The sequence below is a fragment of the Anopheles bellator genome, chromosome 2, assembly GCF_943735745.2.
Source record: "Anopheles bellator chromosome 2, idAnoBellAS_SP24_06.2, whole genome shotgun sequence".
NCBI classification, from domain to species: domain Eukaryota; kingdom Metazoa; phylum Arthropoda; class Insecta; order Diptera; family Culicidae; genus Anopheles; species Anopheles bellator.
In genome coordinates, this window is record NC_071286.1 from 9,579,791 (window position 1) to 9,602,561 (window position 22,771).

Here is a 22,771-nt window from a genome sequence, read left to right on the forward strand (position 1 = left end):
AGAGCGATTGCCTTTGTTTTGTTTTGCAGCGCGTAATCGTCAATTGACCCACTCTCGGACGAGGAAACGTCAAATGTCACACTTCTGCACAAAATATTCGCAGCTTCGTTAGATTGTACTTAAATACTATTCATCATGACTAAAAAAACTTAGAAAACTATATAAAAATTAACAAAGACGCTGAATATGTGTTTGCTGATGATATATATTTTTATTGAATATTTGAATATTTAAAGCGAACAGTAAAAGAGAACCGTTCCTGCGGAACGAGCAGTTACTTTTTTTTAGCTAGAAGAAGCGCGTGTTACAAGATCCTTTTCAATGGGTTAATATGTTTAGTTGCCAGCGACGTGTAGTCGTTCAATGTGTAAATAAATAGCATGAGTCCCATAACATCTAGTTGATAATCACCGGCGGCCGGGCTCCAGCTTTAGTTTAGCGCCGTCGAAGCCAGCACAGCGACACCGCGCTCGTAGAAAGAGTGTGGATCCTGACCAGGGGCCACCGTCATATCGACCGTGAACAGCAGTTCCGCGCGGGTTGAATTTAAGTAGACCGGCAGCGTAAGTTTGGCGGCCCGTGCAGCCGCATCCGAGTCGATGCGTGTCCACTTGAGTAGCGTCAGCGGTAGTTCGGTCATGATGGCCGACGTGAGCAGCAGTTGGTTGTTTTTGCACTGTGCTCCTTGCAGTTTTAGACCCGTAATGCCGAAGCTACTGTCCTTGAGGTTGTCGAAACCATCGGAACCACTCTCGGTGATGGTGACGGTTAGGGCAAGCTCCTCCAGCGACCAACTGTTCGCCTGCGCCACACACTGTCTCGTGGCGGTAATGTACGCCTCCGGATTGAACAGTCCACCGAGCCAGACGGGGAAACTTTGCAGCTCCTTGGCACCGGCTTGCGACACAAGCGAAGAAACCCGCTGCAACTGCTGAACCCGATGACTAAAGTCCGTGATCCACTGGATGACGGTGCACCCGGCGGGAACGGTGTACCGACGCCAACCGGCCGGCAGTATACCGCGCACCAGCTCACTCAGCATCGTCCGGTGGTAGTTCGTTTGCTTCTTTTCGCCTTGACAGATCAGCACCACGTCCTGCAGATCGCTCACCACGGTTTGCAACAGTTTGGCACCGGACGAAACTTCTCGCTCAAAGTATCGATACAGTGGGTCTTTGATGTTCTCCACCGTTCGCTTCAGGGTGGCCAAACTCTTCGGCAACAACTCGAGCCACGTTAGTGCACTGTTGTGTAGCGTTTTCATCCACGACGGGCGGCCATCCTCTTGGCGAGTTTGCATCGTATCGAGACTTTCGTCGTTACTGTACGCCAGCTCGTCGTCGTCCTCGAGTTGCTGCATTTTAAGCAGCTTGCTGATCAAATCGGTTCCCCTTGTGGTCAGCAACACCTTTTCGGCATTGTTTGGCAACCCAAGCCACGAGGGCGTTTGGCGATCTGCCAATGCTTCGATCCACTTGAGGAAGTGATCACGACGCGTACCGTCCGGCATCGTAATGTGCCGTTGGCCGTTCGGTCCACCGGCCACTCCGTCCACGTTGGCAACGAGCGCAAACTCGGCCTCGAAGCTATGCGCCGTGAAGAGTTTGGAGAGGAAGGACGACAACAGGCGCTGATCGAAATCGTTATCGATTTTACCGCCGTAGATACTCTGCGAGAGAAGCGTTACCAGGGCATCCCATGGCACCTTCTCGGGCGGCAGGTTTGTGCGACCCATCGCGGTCGCATCGATCCACGTGTCGAGCGTATCGCAAGCGACCCGCAAATCCGACTCGTTGAACTCGTACTTCTTGGCCCATCCGAGCGGCACGTAGCGCAAACGTTCTTGGACGATGGCGTGGAACCAGGACAGCAGGAAGTAGAGCCGGGCGCGTTCACTCGGTTGCTTCATCATGCGTGCGGCCGGGACTGTCGAGAAGGTGCGCAACAGATTGGCCCGAATGCCTGGTGGTGGTTCGTAGACAAAGATCCGTCCAGCACGCAGCAAGTTCACCGGCACTTTCGGATTGATCTCCATCGTGAGGAAGAGCCGGAACCCGGAGTGGGGTTGCAGCGAGTGCAGTTTCTTCTCCAGCTGCACTAACCATTGCGGCGCAAGGTGAACGTTCTTCAGCAGCACCCAGCGGCCCGATTTGCAGGCCATGTTGATCACTCTCTCGGCCTGGTTGAAGCCCTCGGCCGAACCAATTGCGATGCTGGAGATCTGTTTGTTCAGCTCTGCGGCCAAATCGTCAACACGGGAAGATGCATCGTACCCGGTGACGGAGCAGAGCAGGGCCGGCGTGTTACTGGCCAGTTCCTTGTCGACGCACGTAGCAAAGTCCAGTTCCTTCTCGGCCTGCGGCATAAAGTCCTCTCCGAGCACGGTCGACACGAAGAGGTGTGCCGCGGCAATAACTCGATCGGGTCGGAATGCCTGAATCAGTAGCAGCTGATGCATGGCAGCCGAAACGGCAGAAAGAGCCTTCGATTCGTCCCACAGGATCGGAACATTCTGCTCGGGTGATCCCTGCTGCAGCCAAGCGGTCAGTTCCGGCATTGCCTTAATCTTGTCGAGCAACTTCCGGAAGATCGGTAGCCGGGTCGCTAGGCGTGTCACCGATTCAAGCTGCTCAGCACTGACGCCATCGACGTGCGCCGACGATGCCACCAGGCCCTCCTTGTTGCGCAGGAAGAAGTTAAACTCCTGGTCAAGGTTTGCTTCCGATGTGCCCTTCAGGTGTATACGGCAGAGCAAAATTGCAAACGTGAGCCGATCGGCGTGAAGCATACCACGCGCGACACGATCGTAGCACACGCGATAAAGATCGGACGTGATGATCAACAGGCGGCCCGTGTAGTCGGTTTTCCCCTCGAGTTTCGGGTTGTTGTGCAGTACGGTGCTGAATATGTCGAGGAACATCTTCAGCGAGTATTGATACAGGAAGTGCACCTGGTTGAGGCTGTCCATCGTGAAGTAGATGTTGGAGCAGGCTTGCGACAGCGACAGGTACTGCTGCGATACGGTTTCGATCTCACCGATCACCTTGTCCGTCTCTTCCACCTTCTGCCCAATATCGGCCGCTTCCTTTTTGAGTGTCTCGAGCGTCGTGATGACCGAATCGTCGTCCAGGATTTTCCCCTTTGCATCGTTCAGCGCTTGCAGTAAGCTTTTCTCGAGTTGCCGCAGCCGCAGGTGGAACTCACCCTGTAGCTTCAGTAGATCCGAACGCTTCTCGTCGATATCGGGCCGTTCGGCCTTTAGCACCTGGTTGAGACACTGCGATTGCAGCGAGCTGCGGGTGACGGTAAAGTTCACGAACGTCACTCGAGAACAGATATCGGGCGGGAACTCGACCGTTGGGTCACGCGTTGATAGGAAGATCACGAATGAGGGCGAAAGATCAATGTCTTGATCGCCGAGCGTAATCAGCACACGACCACCCGTACGACGCAGCTCGCGATTCAGCACCGGATTGAGAATCGGATCATAGTTTTCAACATCCTGCACCAGGAGCGGATTGCCGAATCGTAGTGCCGACTCGAGGTTCTTGCGGAACGAATCGTCCAAGAAGCTGGTCTTGGTGATCTTCTTGTCCTTAAACTCGTTCAAGATGAACTCCGTCGCCTGACCGGACGGGTCGATAATGAGCGGATAGCGATTGAAGCGCTTCAACATGATCGCATTCTCCGTGCAGAGATCATCGGTCGGTAGGGCGTTCGCTTGCCAGCGCAACCGTTCGTCCGGGTTGGACAGATACTCGGTGCGCGCAATATCCGGCCGGAACTGTATGCTCGCCGACTGCAAGTGTTGACACCAGGTCGAGAAAAGGTTGCTTCGATAGTGCTGATCGAAGTAGCCACCGTACGCAATGAAGGCGGCCGAAAGCAGCACATCGCCGACGATGGTGGACATCTGCGAGCGGAATGTTTCACTCGTGGCTTCCCAACGTTCGCGTTCGATCACCAAACTCTTGAGCAGCGCAATCGAACGGTCAACCTTCGCTTGTACGTTCTCCAGATCCGTCTTAATGGCTTGCGCTTGCGAGATCAACTGTGCGTACTCTTCCTTGTACGCGGCAATACTCTGCTCCAGCTGGGCGATCAGTTCCTTCACCTCCTGGCCGTGCTTGATGTTCGTTTCGGCCTGGTGCTCCAGCGAACCCAACTCATCCCGCAGCGGTTCCACGCGCTTCAACATGTCCGCGTACTCTACCTGTGCGATGGCCCATTTCACCATCGGACCACAGGCCATCGAGGCGCGGTTCACCTTTTCGAAGTTGTAATCCGGGTTGCTGAGATACTTCGATTTCATCTTTTCACGCACCTCATCGCTGGATTGAAGAGGGAGAAAGAATGTATTAGAAGAAGTGCCATGCGAATAGACGGGTTCAGTTCGCCATGCTGTTGTGAATAAGCGGTAGTTTCATGCAGGTGCAAGCTACTCTAGAGCGGTGTTAGGGACGTGCGAAGCCAACATCATTCTTTCAATATTTCATTTTAATCGTAGTGAATATCGTAGTTAAATAAAAACAAAGGCAAATAATAGATAGAAGCCATTAAAAATTAATTTTGCTATTAAACGTGCAGAATAAAGCTATAATACAGTAAAGCAGAACATCAACTCACAGGATGTCGTTGGCGGACAGTCAAAAAGCAAACAGAGCAAATAAAATCGAACAAATCTACAAACTACTCATTGGTTCTCGAAACTAAATCTTGATGTGGTAAAAAAGAAAAGATGAAATGAAGTTAACCAAAGAACTTCCATCTTGACGAGGGCACAAAAAATAGAAAGAATAAAGGAACAAACTACATTTTCTACATTTGCAAAAGAACAAAGTTGTTGGAAAATTACAGAAAACCTAGTTGCTACAGGAATAGGCGGTTGACCTTCTACAGGGACTAAATGTGAAAAGTTCAAACATGATTTAAACAAACCACTAAAAATACTTTCACATTGCCTAAGGCAGGAAGGTAAACCCCGGGAAGGGAATAGAAAAGAAAACGAAACGGGAGCAAAGTAAATAAAATTCAACCACGCGTTGGACAACAGAGAAAAATGGGGAAAAAAGTGAATGAGAGATTCATATCATGCTTACGTTATGTCTTCGGTACTGAAACTAGACACAATCAAGTTGATAAAGTTTTCCCGCATAATAACGGCCCGAATGGATTTCCAGTCCGATGCGTTCTCGCCCAACAGCAGGCAGATCGACTCCAGTGCCAGCTTAACCACGGCCGGTGGATTCGCCATGGAGCGTACCTCGACGAGATGCTGCTTCTTGATCGATTTGACCGCTGCCGTTCGTGTTTTTGTTTTTGTTTTCGTTATTTGTTCGTTGGTTGGTTTCGATTAGTGGTTTAGGATATTACGATACGTGTGTGGGATGATCGTGGGGACAGCGTGTGTATGTGTTAAAGTATATTGTTTCACAATATACAATCAATGGGTGAGTAGATATGGGGTCAGAAACGGCATGACACAAATGAAAGCATCGAAAAAAGAGAAAAAGAGGGAAAGAAAGAACAGTAAATATCAATGAGTCAATAAGACACTTGCTCTTAAAAAAAGAAGATTGTATAAGAAGTTTGTTTTATCGGAACATTGGCCATTGTCTTGGGCGAATTGTACATGGCTCTGATGATTAAGTACGAAGACACTTGAAAAGATAAAGATATAAAGTACGATAAATATTTCTGTTATGAACAAGGCCCATTCTCCTATAGGCTGCCATCATGGAGCTGCATCCAACCGCCAAGCACCGCCAACAAACATGACCCACACCCGCTGTTCACGTAGTTCAGGTTTAAATAGTTCGTTAAGCAACACATACGGCTTGAGTCGAGCAGAGAGCTGTGCAAGTAAATTCGACAGTACAAAACAGGATATTTTCCAACCTTACAGGCCCAACATGAATCTGGCCCAAAAGTGCAAATTTTGAACAACTAATTTTCAACAGAAGCCGAAGATTCATGTTGGATTCACTGATGAACAGGAAAAGCAATTCGACAGGCTGTTAAACGATGAGACACAACACGAATATAGGGATGATGAAACAGGAAGGAAGAACTCGCAATGGTTAATGTTTCGGTTTAACAAAATTCTTGACATTGCGAATTCCTTCTTGGTTTCAAGAATTTAGTCACGAAAGTAAGTCCTGACTAGCGCTTAGTGTTGATGTTTAGGCAGAGAATTAGGCATATGGAGCGCGATGCACGGTGGCCTGCATGTGGCCACCTTTATCTTCCATTCGTGATAATTACGTAATGTGTGATGTGTCCAGCTTGACGATCGATGCAATGAAGCTATCTTTGACCATGATCGCACGGATTGCTTTCCAATCGCCGCCACGATCGTCTTCACCGAGCAGTAAACAGACGGACTCGAGGGCCATCTTGACCGGCAGCGGAGGATTCGCCATGGTGCGTACCTCCGCCAGCTGCTTCTTCTTGATGTTGCCAACGGCTGCGCATCGTCACCCGGCACAATGTACCCACCATACACCCACGGAAGTGGGGAAGTGAAACAAACAATTAATAATTAATACTTAACTTGGCCATTACCTTTTCAAACAATCGTAACTGAACTGAAATATAATCTCAAAGGAACGTCACAGCTTATAGATTGGTAAGATGGCGAGTGGCCCTTGTTGATCGCACTAAGACAGGAGGAAAAATCGACTTCAATTCATCACTCGAAACTTACCGGCTTGCGCATCGATAACGGCTGGTTCCACTTGTGCCAGGTCGGCCATAACGTCTTTCCGTTTCTCTTCGATCTTGACCGTCTGTTCGGCCAGCTGGTGTTGAATTTCTTGCGATTGCACTTTCTTGATTTCCGCCTCCTGCTGATCCTTGAACATCTGTTTCAGCTTAGCGTTGGCGGCTTCGTTCTTCGCTTGCAGCTCTTGCGACTTTACGGCCAACGATTTCTGCATCTCTTCCACCTACGGAAATCGAAAAAAAATTAGTTTTGCATTGTGATTTTAATACGATTCAGATACTTCATTTACCTGTTCAACCGTTTCGGCGATCTTGTTGAGACCCACGTTCAAGTGGAGTTGCTGCTCTTCGAGATCGCTTCGCTTCTCAGAGTACAGTTTCACGAAGTGGTGAATAAAGTCCAGATAGTGGCGCGGAGTAATGGCCATTGTGCGGCTGCCCCGCTTCGCAAGGCGTGCGTTCGCTTTGTGCAGTGTCTGATGGACGTACACGCAGCTATTAATGACGGCATCACGATGTGATGGGGTATTCGATACCAACGGACACACGGCTGGGAAGAAGTCGGGTGCGCTCCAGGTGGGTTTCTCGAGATCGACACGAATGGTAAACTCTTTGCCAACTTGGAACAATGCCGAATCGGACCAATCACCGAACCAGTTCAGCACGCAGCGGTTAAACAGGGCCGGTGACGTTGCGGCCCGATCCTTCAACCCATCGGTCGATGGGTTCATCGTGAAGACGACATGCAGATTGCGCATCACTTGCTGTGTAAACCATTTGTACAGCTCGTCGCTTGAATCAAGCATAAGACCTTCACGTTGCGCTCCTTCCTTGCACTGCGTCATGAGGGTCGTGTACTCATCACCCTCGAACAGACCGGGCACTTCACCGTTTGCCAGCAGTGTGTTCATGCGCTCGAGGAATCCAGAATCCAGCACGTTCGATTCGTCCAGTATGAAGGCGATCTTCTCGTCCTTGCAGCCCGCCCGGCGCAGCACACACCGCAGATCTTCGTCAAAATCTTCGCTCGTGTACTTGTTGTGCACCTTGATCTGGAAGATCGACAAACCATTCATCCACGCGACGAATCGCGAGAGCGTTGTCTTGCCAGCACCCGACACACCGATCAGCAGCAGGTGGCCCTGAGGTTGGCGGAAGATACGATCGATACGCAGCACGTGCTCGAGCACCTCATCGAACAGCACGAGCGGAACGTCCAACTCTTCCTCGTAGAACACCTTCAGCCGGGCCTTGACATAGTCACGCAGCTCGTCCCGATTGACCGGCATGTAGTCCTTCGATAGCCAGTTGCTGTAAAGGATCGGTCGCGCCAGTGCCCTCTCACGATCAACGCTCGGGAAGTGCTTCATCGCCACCAGATCAATGTTTTCGTTGGTCCAGCGACGTTCCGATTCCTCCACTAAACGGTCCTGGAACAAGCGAAGTGCTTCGTGCGCCCACAGCCGCACTAGTCCCTCAACGGGTAGGTTGTCCAGTGGGCGGATCGCTTCGCAAATACCACGCACCCAGCGCGTCATCTCTCGCGGTGAGTACACGTAATGCGGTTGCATGTCCTGCGTGAAACGATCCTGTGACGCAAGATAGAACTCGACCATCGCGTTCGTGAGTGGCTCGGCGTAGCCCCGAAGGTTCGGCATCAATCGCAGCATCGCACGGCTGAACGTACCGTAGATCTGCTTGAGCGAAGTTTCTCCCGGATAGTCGACGTAGATGATCGGAACGTGGCGCAAGAACCGATGGCTAAGCGGCTTACGTCCTGGATCGGTCGGAGGGTTACAGGCGCCCACAAACTGTATGCGTTCGAGCGTAACCCACGATTGGTCGGCCGCACGGTAGAAGCCCTTATGCTCCACCAGCTGGCGGAGGAAAGAAATCACCCGCTGCGTACCGTACGAGTCCATGTCGGGAAGATTGATCTCATCACAGAACAGCACGAGCCACTTGCCAAGCTGTACCGGTGCCAGCACCACACCGTTTGGTGTTTTGCGATACTCGCAGTAATGATCGAACGTTTTGAGCAACAGTTCCGGTGTCGTTGCGGACGAGAAATTCAGCCCAACGACCTCCATATCGGGAAGGGCTCGAAGAGCCGAGAAGAGCGTCATCGTCTTACCGGAACCGGGAGGACCGCAAAGAACCAGTGGCTTATGTTCCGCAAGCCACGTGTACAGGAGTGATTCGTGGCGCACGGTATCGAGTGTTGGCACGACGACGTCCGGTGCGGCCACTTTGTGGGTTTCGATCTCAATGACGGGGACTTTGTTCGACCATGGAACCCAATCGCCTCCGATGTTGACTTCGTAGTCAATGATTGGATTTGCACCCTGCGCTGGCAGCGTAACGGTCGTAATGCTGCGCAAGAAATCACCCAAATCGGAACGCACCTTCAACTTGGAATCACCGGCAAACGACCACAGCATCGAGTAGATCAACAGTTTCGGGATGTACTGTTCGAGCTGCTCCGGCGGAACCGGGAAGTCCGGGTGTTGCTGGTTGAAGGTCAACACATTACGTGCACCCTGATTGAGCATCGAAAACAACGAACTGAGCGCACGGAGACGCGTAAAGTCCATGATGTGTTCCTGGCCCATGGCATACTCAAGACAGCGGACTACCAGCCCGTCGGAGGAGAAGTACGGCTGCATCAGGGCCGCAATCTCACGCTGCGTCTGTAGCGCCGGTGTTACTTCGTCCTCCTTCTCGGCACTCTTTGGCTGGCCGCTGAAACTTTCCTCTTCCCCATCCTCCAGGGGGATGTGGCGCAACCGTGACATGTAGTTCTCGAAGATCATCTCCGTCGAGAGGACGTCTTCCGAGAACCAAACCATACCGCACCGAGAAACGGTCGCCAGGGTGGCGTACTTAAGGTCCTGCACCTCGAACATGATGCGCACGTTCGGTGGCAGCGACAATCGTTCACCATTCGGCAGCGTTAGCAGCTTGTTGTCATCCAGCACCGAGTTAAGGTTCTCGACCCACTCCGGATCCACGTCTCCGTCGAAGATAATCCACTGGCGTTTGTTGATCTCGCCGCGCACGTTGTCGATGATTTTGCGCAGAATGTGCGTAAACAGACCGTCGGTCCATTCGCGCGTATTCGGATCGAGCACACCGTAGAGCGCTTCCTTCGAGATGGCCTTCGGATCGATGACGTGAGCGACACCCTCGGTTCCCTCGAAGCGCTCGAGAGCCTTGAGCAGCACTTTCCAGGCGGATGATTTTCCTGAGCCCGACGGACCAACCATCATGAGACCGTGGTTCAGGTTGGAGATTTGATACAATTGCAGTACCTGTGCAAAAAAGTGGACAGTTAAAATGGGAAACAAGGAATTGGATATGGATATTTGATACGATCACAGCTATTCACACTGTTCACAAGCGAGAAGGCGTATAAACATACACGAATTTGGCATTTTTACACAATTATTGACCATTTCAACAAGAAAAAACCTATGATGTGTGAATATGGAAAGCAAGTGAAGCAGGCATATCGAAATGTGATGATCATCTCCGATCGTCAAACCGAAGGAGCACTTAGTGCAGTGTGTACAGAGATGCTAGCAATTAAATGCAGGAAACATAAGGAAAATGAATAAGGCGATCAAATACACACACACATACAGAACACACGTACATACACACGCTTACTTAAAGTTTAGTAAAAATGCACTCACTTTGTCAACCCATGTTTCGCCAAATCCCTTTGTTTTGAATGATTTTTGATGAGTTTGGCGCAAAATAAAATCGAGTTAAGTTGGGAAAAATGATGGGTTTGTTAGTATTGTTATATTTAAGATAAACGATACGCTACGGATGGTTAATATCGTTAACGGAATTAGTAACGTAAAGAAAACCGTACATTGGGTGTTTGGTTTTTCTTTGACTAGGATCTTGCTTTGACTGTCAAGATTTTAATTTAATTTTCAAACGTAATTTTCAAAAAGTGTAATGCTGAACACCAAACATGCTCATCCAAGCTTGCTGGATTGATGTAGTTTTTCGCCGACAGGCGTCTGCTTACTGGAAGGATCAAAGAACTCTTTGGAATACTTCGGCCTAACGAATAAAAGCATCTATTTTTAGAACGCAGAAAAAACTTAGGCTGTCCATTTTATAAAAGCTTGTTTTTTCCCGCACGAACGAGTTTATCTAAATTTCAATCATCATCGGAGAATTATTAAAATACATCATTGGCACATGAGCTCCTTAATCCCTGAACCTCGACTCTTTTGTGCATGAAAATCAAAAACAAGAAAAAGAAAATCGATTCTTACCTTCTCCATCCAGGCACCGCCCTGTTCGTCGCCTTCGCCGCAAACCAGATACTCTTCGGCGCAAACCTTCCGGATTTCGTCCTTCAGACCCTTCATCTCGGCACGCGTGTACCCAACGTTCGGGAACACATCACTCAACAGTGAAAACAGGAGCGGGATGTCCTCCGCCACCAGTTTCGGAACCATCGTTTCGCACACGGACTGAATGAGAATCTCCTGCTCGGGAAGGCTTTCTGCGATCGACGCTTCGTCGATTTTTTCGTCCCCTCGCTGTCTCATCATGTCCTTGATACGCATGATCCGATCGCGCTTCACGTTGCCAGCGGACACCAGCACCGATTTGAGTGCACGCAGTCCAAAGTCGTAGTGCGATTGGTTGGAGAGCTGCTCGTCGCACAGTTTAAAGAAAGGCACGATCTTGCAGGCCAGTTTCTCGGCCGTGCGGAAACCTTGGCTGAACAGCATCACCTCCGCAATCAGCTGCCGATCGGGAGTAGTCATCGCGAGCGAGCGGAACAGTTTCTTAAGATTATCCGGCAGATTCGAGCGGCCCGCGTACCCCGGATTCATCGTGATAAAGATGGCCATATCGGTTGATACGCGCACCTGCTTGCCGACCAGCTCCACTGTGATGCCCGCCTGTGCGTCACGGTTGGAGGAGTCTTGCTGTGATTTGAGCGCTTCCTGGATTGTTTGAATTTGTTGCGACACGGCGGACAGCATGCGCTCCTCCAGACGATTGAACTCGTCGAAGCAGCCCCAAGCACCGACCTGACACAGACCGACAAAGATGCGGCCCATCGCCTGGAAGTCGAACGTTTCGTCACAGTTGAACACGAGCACGAAGCGGCCCAGCTGATTACCGAGCGCCTTGACCGATTCCGTCTTGCCGGTACCGGCTGGCCCGAACGGTGATCCCCCGAGCCGTGCCTCGAGCGCTTGCGTCATCGTGAGGTAGCAGCGGTCGGTTAGTGGCGTTTGCACCAACCGGTCTTGCACCCCGAGATACTCGAATCCGTAGTAGAAACGTGCGTTCGCCATGTGGATCGTGAGCTGCTGTAGGACCTCCGTTTGGCGTGGGTCGAAGTAGAACCGCATCTCGCACAGCCAGTGGAACGATTTCGGATTGTTAACGCCGTGTGCGATCAGGCGGCGCGTAACGGTTCGCTTGTGGACGAACTCGTTGATCAGATGTTCAAGCTTTTTGCGTCGCAGTGCTGGCTGCTCCTGGAGTACTGAGTCCGCTAGCACGTTCAGCGTCTTCTCGACCGTGGACAGCACTCGTTGCAGTGGAGTGCTCTTCGCATCCTTTCCACTAGCAGCAGTGCCTTCGGAAGTTTGTTGAAGAGCATTCTCGACATCTTCCGACCAAAGGATCTGAGCTGCGAGCACCACGATCTGGGCCTGGTACTTGTCGCACCATTCCATGTACTTTTGCGTATCGATCACGTCCTTGAACTGCTTAATATCCTGTACCGCTTGCGCAAGGTACGAAGCGAGCGTAAAGCGCATCTCCTTCTCGACCAGCGACAACCACTCGTTGATCTTCGGATGGTCGACCGTTGAGACGGGTTTGATGAAACGTACCTCTTCACCTTCGCGCGAAGCAATGCCCAAGATGACGGTGTTGTCCTCGTTCAGCAGAATCGAGGCTACGCCAGCAAACATCTTTTTGAAGTGTTTCTGCAGCCGCGCAACGTTCTTGCTGTTACCGATGATCTCGAGCAGATCCTCGTCTCCGACAAAGTAGAACCGCGGGAATGAGGTCCGCTCACGCTCGAGATACTCACCGAGCGCTTTCTGGATTTTGCCCAACAGATCAGCCAATCGTTCGAGCGATCGCTGCACGGCGGGGATGTTCAGTACGTCCATGACCTTTGGCGATTTGGCCACCTTCTTCATGAGCCCCAGAAACTCCGAGCTAATGCTCTGGAAGCGAGACGTTTCGACAGGCAGCAGCGTCTTGATGTCGGCGCTGCCGGAGAAGATACCCTCCAGGTACACCCAACGGCGCTGGACATCGATCCAAACGTCGAACAGCGAGTTGATGCGATTCAGTTTCTCTTCCCAGGTGAGGGCCTCCTCCTCGAACACCTTATAGTACGGTGACAGTTTCATAGCGGCCACCGAGTTAATGTGCTCCTTCACCTTGTTGAACAGATCGTCCCAGCCGCGGATGATGCGACACTTGTTCTGATAGTTGATCAGATCCAGTTCGTAGTTTTGCCAACTTTCGCGCACCTGCTTCAGGAACTCCTCGAGTGCCATCTCACCCTGCGCCACAAGGATGATGTCCTTCACGATCGATTCGTTTTTCAGTAGATTTACATCCCAAACCTGGCCGAGTGTCAAATCGGAAAGCACCCAGCTGACACGCAACTGCTTTGTCAACTGCTTCCAGTGGCGCTCTTTCAGTGCGTCCGACTTTAGCTCCACAATCATCATGTTCACCTTGATATAGCTCTGGAGCAGCTTCTTAACGTACTCATAACTCTCGTACATACGCAACCTGGCCGGAAGCTCCTTCAGTTGGTTCATCATTGCCTCGAGGGATTGGCGCAGCTTGCGCGGTTGAACCGACAGCCATGGTTTTTCGCGTGTCTCATCGATTTGGGCCCAAACCTTCGAAAGTTCGCTCCAGACACCACGCAAATCTTGCAGCTCTTCCAGCACCACACTCATACGTTCGGTGCTGTTGTTCGGGATGGCCGATTCCTGCAGCTCCAGCGCTTCCTTTGCTTTCGCTACATTATCGCGCTCTTCCTTCAACCGCGAGAACTTTGTCTCAAAAATGTGCAGTTGCTGCAGGGCATCATCGGGACGCGTTCTTCCGCCCGTCGGTTTGTTCTTTTCCCAATCGTTCAAGAAATCGACCGTACGCGTCTCGACCGCTTTATCTTCAGCAACGATCTTCGCCTGCAAGCTGGCGACCTGCGTCTGGATGGCGGAATCCTTGCGCTTCATGATCTCATTGAACGCGGACCACTCACCTTCGATGTTGTCCACGTGCAACCAGTTGTTGGGGAACTGGAAGCGCTGGCGTTCTAGGATGCGCTGGGCTTCACGGTACACTTCAACCTGCTTGTCCCAAACGAGCATCTCCTTTTTGAGCGACTGAACGTACGTGATGAAACACACGGCATCCGACGTGCTGGCCGCTTCGATGCTCTGCTGCTCGAGATCACTGCGGCTCTTGGATACTTTCGTGTGGAACGTACTCATCTCGTTGCCGAGCAGTGAGCCAAACTTGCTGAGCGCCTCCTTGTGCCACGAGTCGTATTTGAGCGTGACCTTCGCCTGTACCTTGGCGTAATCGATCACGATCGGACCGTAAGCGCGACGGGTGTCCGATGTGTCGAATGTGGTGCGCGATTTCTTAATATCGTTCAAACACTTGATCCACAGATTGATGTCCTCACCGAGCCGGCCGTACAGGATGTCCGCCTGCAGATCCCACAGGCTCTGGTAGCGCAGCCACTCGTCGACGTAGTTGCGCACCTCCGTGATCTGGTTCTCGATCGCCCCGTACGCGCCCTCGAGTGGATCCGAACCGGTCGGAAGTTTCGTGAGCAAATTGCGGTACGTTTGCGAAACCGGCTTATCGAGCCCGACCTGATACCGCGAACTTTGCAAACGTGTCTGCGACGTTACGATCGCCTCCCAGGCAAACAGTTGCTGCATGATCTGGAAGCGAGCTTCCTCGATCGATGGGTACAGATACATCTGCTGGTTGGTGATGCGAATCTCGTGAATTGCTCGCTGAATCTGCGGATCACCACCGGGCCGAATGGTCGGCTGAGTCGGCGCGTCGGTGTCCATCGACAGGTCGAGTTCCTTCTTGTTGCCGGTGAGTGCATCGGTCCACGCTTGCACTCCGGCTTGCAGCCGTGCGGCTAGCTTCTTTTCGACCTCTTCATCCAACCGCGAAACCCAAACGTGTAGGTTCGAGTACTGTTTCAGCGACAGATCGTCGACGGCGTGCTGTATCTTCGACAGAATGTCAGCGAACGTAGCCGCACTATAGGGGCACGTTTCAAGCGAACGCACGTCCACATCGAGCTGCTCCTCGACCACTAGCAGATCTTCGACCTTCTCCTGGAAAGAAACCACATTCTCCGACAGGCGCTGAACGTACGGGTCCAGCTTGTAGCTTTCCCAAACCAGCGCAATACCCTCGGAGATTAGCTGCAGCACTTCCTTGCGCAACCCAGCCACCAACGGTATGATACTGGCTCGATCCTCAATCTGCCTCGTGGCGGTCGGTTGGAATATAAAGAAAAAACACAGAACGACATTAGCACGGCTGGAAGGAAGAATGACGATGCCACACGCAGCGGCAAGCAGAAAATTTCCCCTTCTTTGGCGTTAGTAGCCGCGATCAATGAAAAGAACGGTTACGATGAATACGAACTTTCGTGCAAAGTTGACGTAACAAAATATGGAAGCATTAAATTAAGCCAAATAATAGTCAGAAACGGGCACAGCGATAAGAGAGATATGCAGCAAATAAGAGAAAATACGTAAATTAGAAGAGAGAATACACATCTTACGAAATGTATATTTAGTAGAGAGCACAAACGTTCCTGTTTGCGAGCTTATAGAAAACAACATTTTCGAGTTCCCCGTTAAAAGACAAAAAATTAACGACGACAGTGACGAACATTTACCACTACTATAGGAGTCGTAGTTGGGAACGAACAAATTTTGATTCGATTTTGTTTCCGTTTCGCATAAATCGTAGCATTTGTTGATTTGGCTGTTCAATAAACCAACAAATGGGTCCATTTTTGTTCGACAAATTATGGGACGGTATCCGATGTTCCATTGGAGATGTACAATAGGAGAGACTATTCGAAAAGTATAATAACGAATAAGATTCAAACCAACAAAGCCAACTGCATCGCGAGCCCTACGAGACCTTTGGAACAAAACTGTTCAATATGATATAGAAAAAGCATTAGAGAGTTACATAGAGACAACCATTCAACAACCGATTGGAGACAAATAGCAACAGAAAGGCAACGGTTAGCGCAGCAAGAGTAGCGGAGCGAGCAAAACTCAATTTAAGAAAACAAAACAACAAAAAAGGACGAAAGAGAGCCAACAGCAACTACCGGCTAGATAGAGCTAGAGATAATTGTTTAGCGGTTCGCTACCTTAAATACTGAATTTTGTGCTAATGTCCTATTGTTTAGCTGCATGGAAGAACAAATTAAGGATACATTTCTTACTGTGTTGTTCATAGGGGCTTGATAATGATACATGAATGCTATTGAATGAAAGTGTAGGAAATGGGGAAAAAATTTCGATCACTTTTGAAAGGATCGGAAACCCTTGAGGAAATACCTTGCGGTCACAATGGGTTTACCGGTTTTGTCCTCAATCCGTAAACATGAGCAGAATGATGGCATAAGGGATGCATGTGTGTTGTGTGGCCTGACCCACGGATGGATGAATGGATGGGTGAATTTGGAGGTGTTTTCGAGTGACCAAAAACATGTCTTGAACGGAGGGGTTGATCAAACGGAAAGTTGGTTGTTGGTTGTCCGAATGGCTACTCACCTTTTCCAGCGTTCGCTCGTACGTACGAATGCTTTCGATCAACGAAATCGCGAACGGATAAAGCTGGTTCGCTTGATGGGCCTTGTTGACGATCGCGAGCGGCACCCGGAAGCCGAGACTCTTCAAATTGCGCACCTCCTTGTAGAGGGTGATTATTTCCGGCAGGAAGTTCACCCGCAAACGGAGCGTATTGCCACGTCCGGTGCGCGAACGAGTAGCTTCGATCGAGAAGATACGCCCGGTAATTCCGGTATTACGTTCCTGCACCTTACGCGCCCAGTCTTGAAACACTTCGGCGGTGGATAGCTTCGCCCGGAAGCTGTCACCGTCCGCCTTCAGTTTTTGCCCATCAATGTGCGATTCCCATCCGCGACCCAGAACGTCCTCAACGCGCTTGAGGTACATGGTCAACTGGTTATCGATCTGCCGTGCCCAAATGATCGATCCAGCGACGGGAGGAAGATCACGTACGACTGACAATCGGCAGCTCTTGCTTTGAGGATATTGCACCTGTGGGGAAAACAACCACAAGAACATCAACGGACAACTCCAGGCAAAAAAAATGTTCACCGTACCTTAAACTTTTCGTGCAACGATTCAATGTCGTCCTTTACGCGCTGGATGAGCTGCGTTTGGTACTCGCGGATCGCCCCACGGATGTGAGGTCGCACGAAGAGCGCATTGAAACGCGAGAAGATACGAAACATTTCGTTTGCATTCTTCGCCGTTCCGAGCTGATCGCGCAAATGGGCCGTGATGCGCGCCTCAACCCGATCGATGCGCTCCTCGTAGCGCTTGATCGCGGCGTCCCACGCCTCGGAGCCCTCCTTCGAGATGTCCAAGCACTCGATCTCCTTCACGTTCTCGTACGCCAGGTTGACCTCCTCGATCGCGTTGGCATCGGCCGTATCCAGACTGTACGGTTGCTTTCCATCTGCACCCCCGTCACCACCGGGCACGGTTGGCAACACGGATGGTTGCCGGGCCGGGCGCAGCACGCGTACGATCACCGTGCGCAGCTGTTCGTGCTGACGGCGGAACTTACGCATGTGCTCCATGCGCTGCTGTAGGATCTTGTGCGCCGGTGAAATACGCCACACCATTTTAATGTGTTCGTCACGCTTCCGCTTGACGATTTCGCGCAATGTACCCAGCAGCTTATCGTACTCGTCGTCCCAGCAGCTAAACACCTCGAAACACTGATTCATGACTCGCTCGAACTCATCGAACGGAATGTGCATCAGGCGTCGCGTTCCTAGCACCTTCAGCAGCTGTTGGCTAAGATCGCGCGAGATCGCTTCAATCAGTCTCAAGCAGCGCTGGATCGGATACTTGGTGTTTCGGATCTTGCGCAGATGATTGAAGATCGAATGGACCGCTTGGCGGATCTTATCTAGCTCCGTCGCCGACAGCAGATCGTTGATCGGAAAGTCCTTCATCAGTGGGTTGTAATCGGCCACCATCGCTAGCGTCTGTTTGAGACCGGTGTCCGTGTCGAACGAAACGGTCGCGTGGAAGCGCTTACCATGCTTCAGGATGTTCAGCGTAAGGGCAACCTCGGGCGATTCGCGCTTCTCCTGAATGCGATGCAGCGCTCGCTCCAGGTTCAACCAAAACGATATCTCCTGTAATGCCGTTCCAGACGAGGGGTCACGGTCAAGTTTGGTTACTTTCTGAATTTCCTTAATCCACCGATTGACCCCATTCTGCAGCGTGTTCAGGAAGGTGGAATCCTGCACCTTGTCACCGAAATCGGTTATCTTCGCCTTACGCTGCTCGTCAGCACACTTCTTCACCATCTGAGCCACGGTGCCGTTGATGTTCAGCGTGACCTCTGGGATGTCGATGTTTTGCTGCAGATGCAACAGTCCCATCTCCAGCTCGGCCAGCTTCTTTTCAACCGACGGGGCCATCTTGTCACCGTCGCGATCTGCACGACCCGATTCCTTCACGTAACTCTTGAAGTACGGCGCAAGAGTTTTGCTGATGAACGAGTGTAGGGTTTCGTAGGGCGATCCCTCAGAAAAGTTGATCAGTCGGACCTGTGAGTGGATCGATTTGTCCGCCTCGATCAACGAGCCCCGCTTGACGCACACCAGCGACGCCATCCGTTGGTTGGTGAAGTGGACATCGTTCCCAAAGTAGTACGTGATGGAATCCTTTTCCTCTTCGCCCTCGGTTGGTGGTTCATTTTCATCGTCTGCAGTGAAAAAAGAAAAGGCAAATTAAATCGTTTGCTTTGTCTAGTATGCAAATGAAATGTGTTAGTGCCGCAATTTAGAAGAAATAAAATAATGCACAAAACAGCATTAATCAAGTAGTGTAGAGGATCTAGTCGTCTCTGCAAACGGAGGTTGCAAAACTATCAAGTATCATTATTGATTTAGTTTTATACGTTGAAAAAAGGTAGACGAAGGTAAAAAAACGTTGAAAGATTAGACGAAGGTAAAATGAAACATGTTAGTCGCAAGATAGTAGCAATATAAGGAATTCAATAATTCCGTAAACTTTCGTTCCTGTTCATCGCATTTCTCTTTTAGATTCAATCATTCGTATCGAACTTTCTCGTCACGGCATTGGAAACCCGGTACCAATACGGCGCATGACACACCCACACGGTGATGACGTGACGTTGGCTTACCTTTGAAGCAGTTCCGCTGAATGTACAGAGCCTGCGTTTGCGGATCGGAGATGAACTTCCGAATGCAGTCCTGATTCATGCTGTCCTCCAGGGCACCATTCAAGGGACCGAACGACTTCACATCATCCTCCGGCAGCAGGACCGTAATCGCCTTCCGAAGATAGTTGGAAAAATTGTCGAAATCGATAATGGCGACCGTCTCCGCCTCCACAGATGGTGGCGGCTCGCTCCCCATGCTCGGGATGGTCGCCTCCAGTGAGTCACCCATTGTGATTGCTACGCCCTACAGCGGCAGTGCGTTCGCAATTCCTTCGGGTGAACCACAGAAAAGTTGTCCTCTTGCCAAACACACAAACACCGGAACTGTGGACACTGGTTTTACGGTACTTTGAACGCTTTTCCTCGGTGCTACGTTAGACGACACGTCTGCACCTCGCCAAAGCCAAATTCCAAAGTGAAAAGAAAGATGGCTGCGCAAAAATGGGTTGCGGTAGGTTTGACGTCGGTACCGATGGGAGTTGTGTTTATGTCCGAAGCCAAGTGGAGTTGAATTAACGAGGTCCACAATCTCCACACAAGAATATCTGTGCTCTATCGTTTGCAGTAGAAGTCATTTCTATTCATGGATGCAGAGAAATTATATCTACATTGAATATTTGTCATCGCTTTCTCCGTTTATGAAAATATTTGAGTAAATTATAAACCATTTCTTCCAACCCGATCCAATGTGAGCATCTTAAGCATGCCGTGTAGCTTCGCAGAATGACAGGCGTGTGGAGAGTTTTAGATGACGCAATTGGAGAGAATTGTTAAACGGTTAAATATTGTTAGGTAAACAATAGCTGTACAATTGTGCTTATAAAAATTTTCCAAATAAGAAAAGCATCATATTTTGTAATGAACTTGCAACTGGTGTGAGACTTGAAAAATGTTTTTGTTGCTAATGAAATTGACAATTCTTATTGAATATTGAGTAGTTGTACCGAATTGAACTCTTTTCAGAATGGAGTTAAATCGCTTTATTTAAAAAAATCAATTTTGAGATGTTTTTTAGTGGAATATCACAAGAAAATGAACTCTACAAAAATTGGCCCGAAACGCTGGTGTCCAATGAAATTGTTCATAATTTAGCTTGTATCGCTGATCGATTGTTGTACTCTCTTTCTCATCGCGTGAGCGAGAAAGGCAATATTGTTTACAAAACAATCGAGCAAACGATCAGCTGATGTGTAGAGTTTGTTGTTTACATTTTTTTCCCGTTTCAGTCGATGAAGAGAGACTTGCTATTGGTGAGCGAACCAACGAATGTCACGAAAGTCTCCACATATTTTGCGATTTCACCGATGCCGGTGTTATTGTTATTGTTAAGTTAGAAAATTGTTTCACAGCAATACTTAGTGCTGTTTTGCACTTAAAACGCCAACAGAAAATGCGGTTACTCCAATGGTCGCTTGTGCGACGGATCGTTCCCAATAGCCCGCGGTATTTCTGTTCTGCCTTCGGAGATGTGACGGTAACGCAAATCAGGTTTGTTGTTTCGTTTCGCTAATGTTCAAGTTCGTTTTGCAGTCTCCCCGTGAGCTTACATCGGAAATGAAGCTACAAATGGAAGAGAGGTGGCGCAGTAAACTCGGTGACGCTCGATTTCAACCGTCCGCTACGGAAAACCCAAAACGTTACGTGCTGGCTATGTTCCCATATCCCTCCGGTAATCTGCACATGGGTCACGTCCGCGTGTACACTATCAGCGATGCAATGGCTCGCTTCTATCGACTAAACGGTGCCAACGTACTGCATCCAATGGGTTGGGATGCATTTGGATTGCCGGCCGAAAATGCTGCCCTCCAGCGTCGCATTCCGGCGGACACGTGGACCCAGCGCAATATCACCGAAATGCGCAAACAGCTCGAACTGCTTGCGTTTAGCTTCGATTGGGATCGTGAGCTGGCGACGTGCGATGCCACATATTACCGCTGGACACAGCAACTGTTTCTGATGCTGTTCAAGGATGGCCTGGCGTATCAACGAGAGGCACACGTCAATTGGGATCCCGTCGATCAAACGGTGCTCGCCGATGAGCAGGTTGACGACAATGGGTGTTCCTGGCGTTCGGGGGCCAAGGTGGAAAAGAGGGTACTACGCCAGTGGTTCATCAAGACGACACGGTTCGCTAAACCGCTTCTGGATGGATTAAACGATACAGAACTGGAGGACTGGAAGGACATCATAAAACTTCAGCGTCACTGGATTGGCGAGTGTGATGGATACGCATTCGAACTTCCGGTGGCTGGGGGCCGGAATGAAAGTGTTTCGATCTGGACCCGGGAACCGAGCGATTTGAAAAACGCTCTCTTCATCGTTTTACATCCCGCCAATCTTTTCAACAGCAGCAAACGAACGGATTGTAGTCTCGAGCTCCGATGCGAAAATCCCTTCACAGGCCGCACACTCCCCGTAATTGTGTGCGAGGATGTTCCGTTTGCGGAAGGTTGTGATACGTACCTGGCCGTGGATAGCGAGGAGAATCGACAACTCGCCCAAAGGGTTGGTTTGACAATTTTGGAGGACGATCGTAGTAGTAAGAATGATACGGCATCAAATGAAGAAATCCTGCAGCAAGCCTTGTCGCGACGGATTGGTGGCCATGCCGTCAGTTCGAAGCTTCGTGATTGGCTTATCTCGCGGCAACGGTTTTGGGGTACGCCAATTCCGATCGTTCACTGCCCAACCTGTGGTCCGGTTCCGGTGCCAGAATCAGAGCTTCCGGTGCGGCTTCCTACCGATTCCGTTGGTGTTCCGTTGGCCCAGAACCGTGAGTGGTTACGGACGGAGTGCCCTTCCTGTAGGCGAACCGATTGCGTCCGGGAATCCGACACGATGGACACGTTTGTCGACAGTTCGTGGTATTTCTTACGTTTCATTGATCCACACAATCGGGAGGCAATGTTTGATCGGTCCGCGGCCCATCACCTGATGCCGGTGGATCTCTACGTCGGTGGAAAGGAGCACGCGGTACTACATCTTTATTATGCACGTTTCGTGGCACATTATCTGCACAGCAAGGGATTACTGCCATCGCCGGAACCGTTTAAACGGTTGCTCGTGCAAGGAATGGTAATGGGCCGTTCGTTCCGTGTGGTTAGCAATGGAAAGTACCTTCCGGCGACGGAGGCAGAGATTGTAGACGAAAAGGACAACCGTGCCATTGAACGGGCCACAGGAGAACCCGTGACGATGTTGTGGGAGAAAATGTCCAAATCGAAGCTGAACGGGGTTGATCCGTTGGAAGTTCTGCGGCAGCACGGATGCGATACGCTGCGACTCATTCTGCTGGCTGATGTTGCACCCACCTCCCATCGCAATTGGTCCGAGGCCAGTGAGTAAACTACGGCTGAAAATAAATGCATCCTTCCGTAACGACGACGTTTGTCCCCTTGCAGCCTTTCCAGGGATCTTGAACTGGCAAAAGCGAATCTGGATGACGGTGCACGATTTTCGGGAGATTCGCTCAAAAGTCGGAACACCCGAAGGGATGGTGCTCCCCAACGCG

General features: G+C 50.4%; 2 protein-coding genes across 2 annotated transcripts in view; one reads left to right on the forward strand and one right to left on the reverse strand.

Annotated features, from left to right (window-relative positions):
• Nucleotides 1-196: 196 nt before the first annotated feature.
• Nucleotides 197-19,489, reverse strand: LOC131211449 (dynein heavy chain, cytoplasmic). Its single transcript, XM_058204915.1, has 10 exons — nt 19,222-19,489; nt 17,156-18,780; nt 16,581-17,090; nt 16,175-16,213; nt 11,019-15,263; nt 10,419-10,445; nt 7,014-10,034; nt 6,707-6,947; nt 6,265-6,466; nt 197-4,331 (listed from the first exon to the last, which is right to left on the reverse strand). Exons 1-10 carry the CDS (start codon nt 19,487-19,489, stop codon nt 431-433), a joined length of 14,079 nt encoding a protein of 4,692 aa, XP_058060898.1. The 3' UTR covers nt 197-430.
• A 1,280-nt stretch (nt 19,490-20,769) lies between these two features.
• LOC131212476 (leucine--tRNA ligase, mitochondrial) overlaps nt 20,770-22,771 on the forward strand; it is a 2,748-nt gene continuing 746 nt past the window's right edge. Inside the window, exons 1-2 of the mRNA XM_058206354.1 lie at nt 20,770-22,597; nt 22,662-22,771. The exon at nt 22,662-22,771 is cut by the window's right edge and continues 381 nt beyond it. Of these exons, the coding sequence (XP_058062337.1) occupies nt 20,770-22,597; nt 22,662-22,771 (1,938 nt within the window). The remainder of the gene's footprint in view (nt 22,598-22,661) is intronic.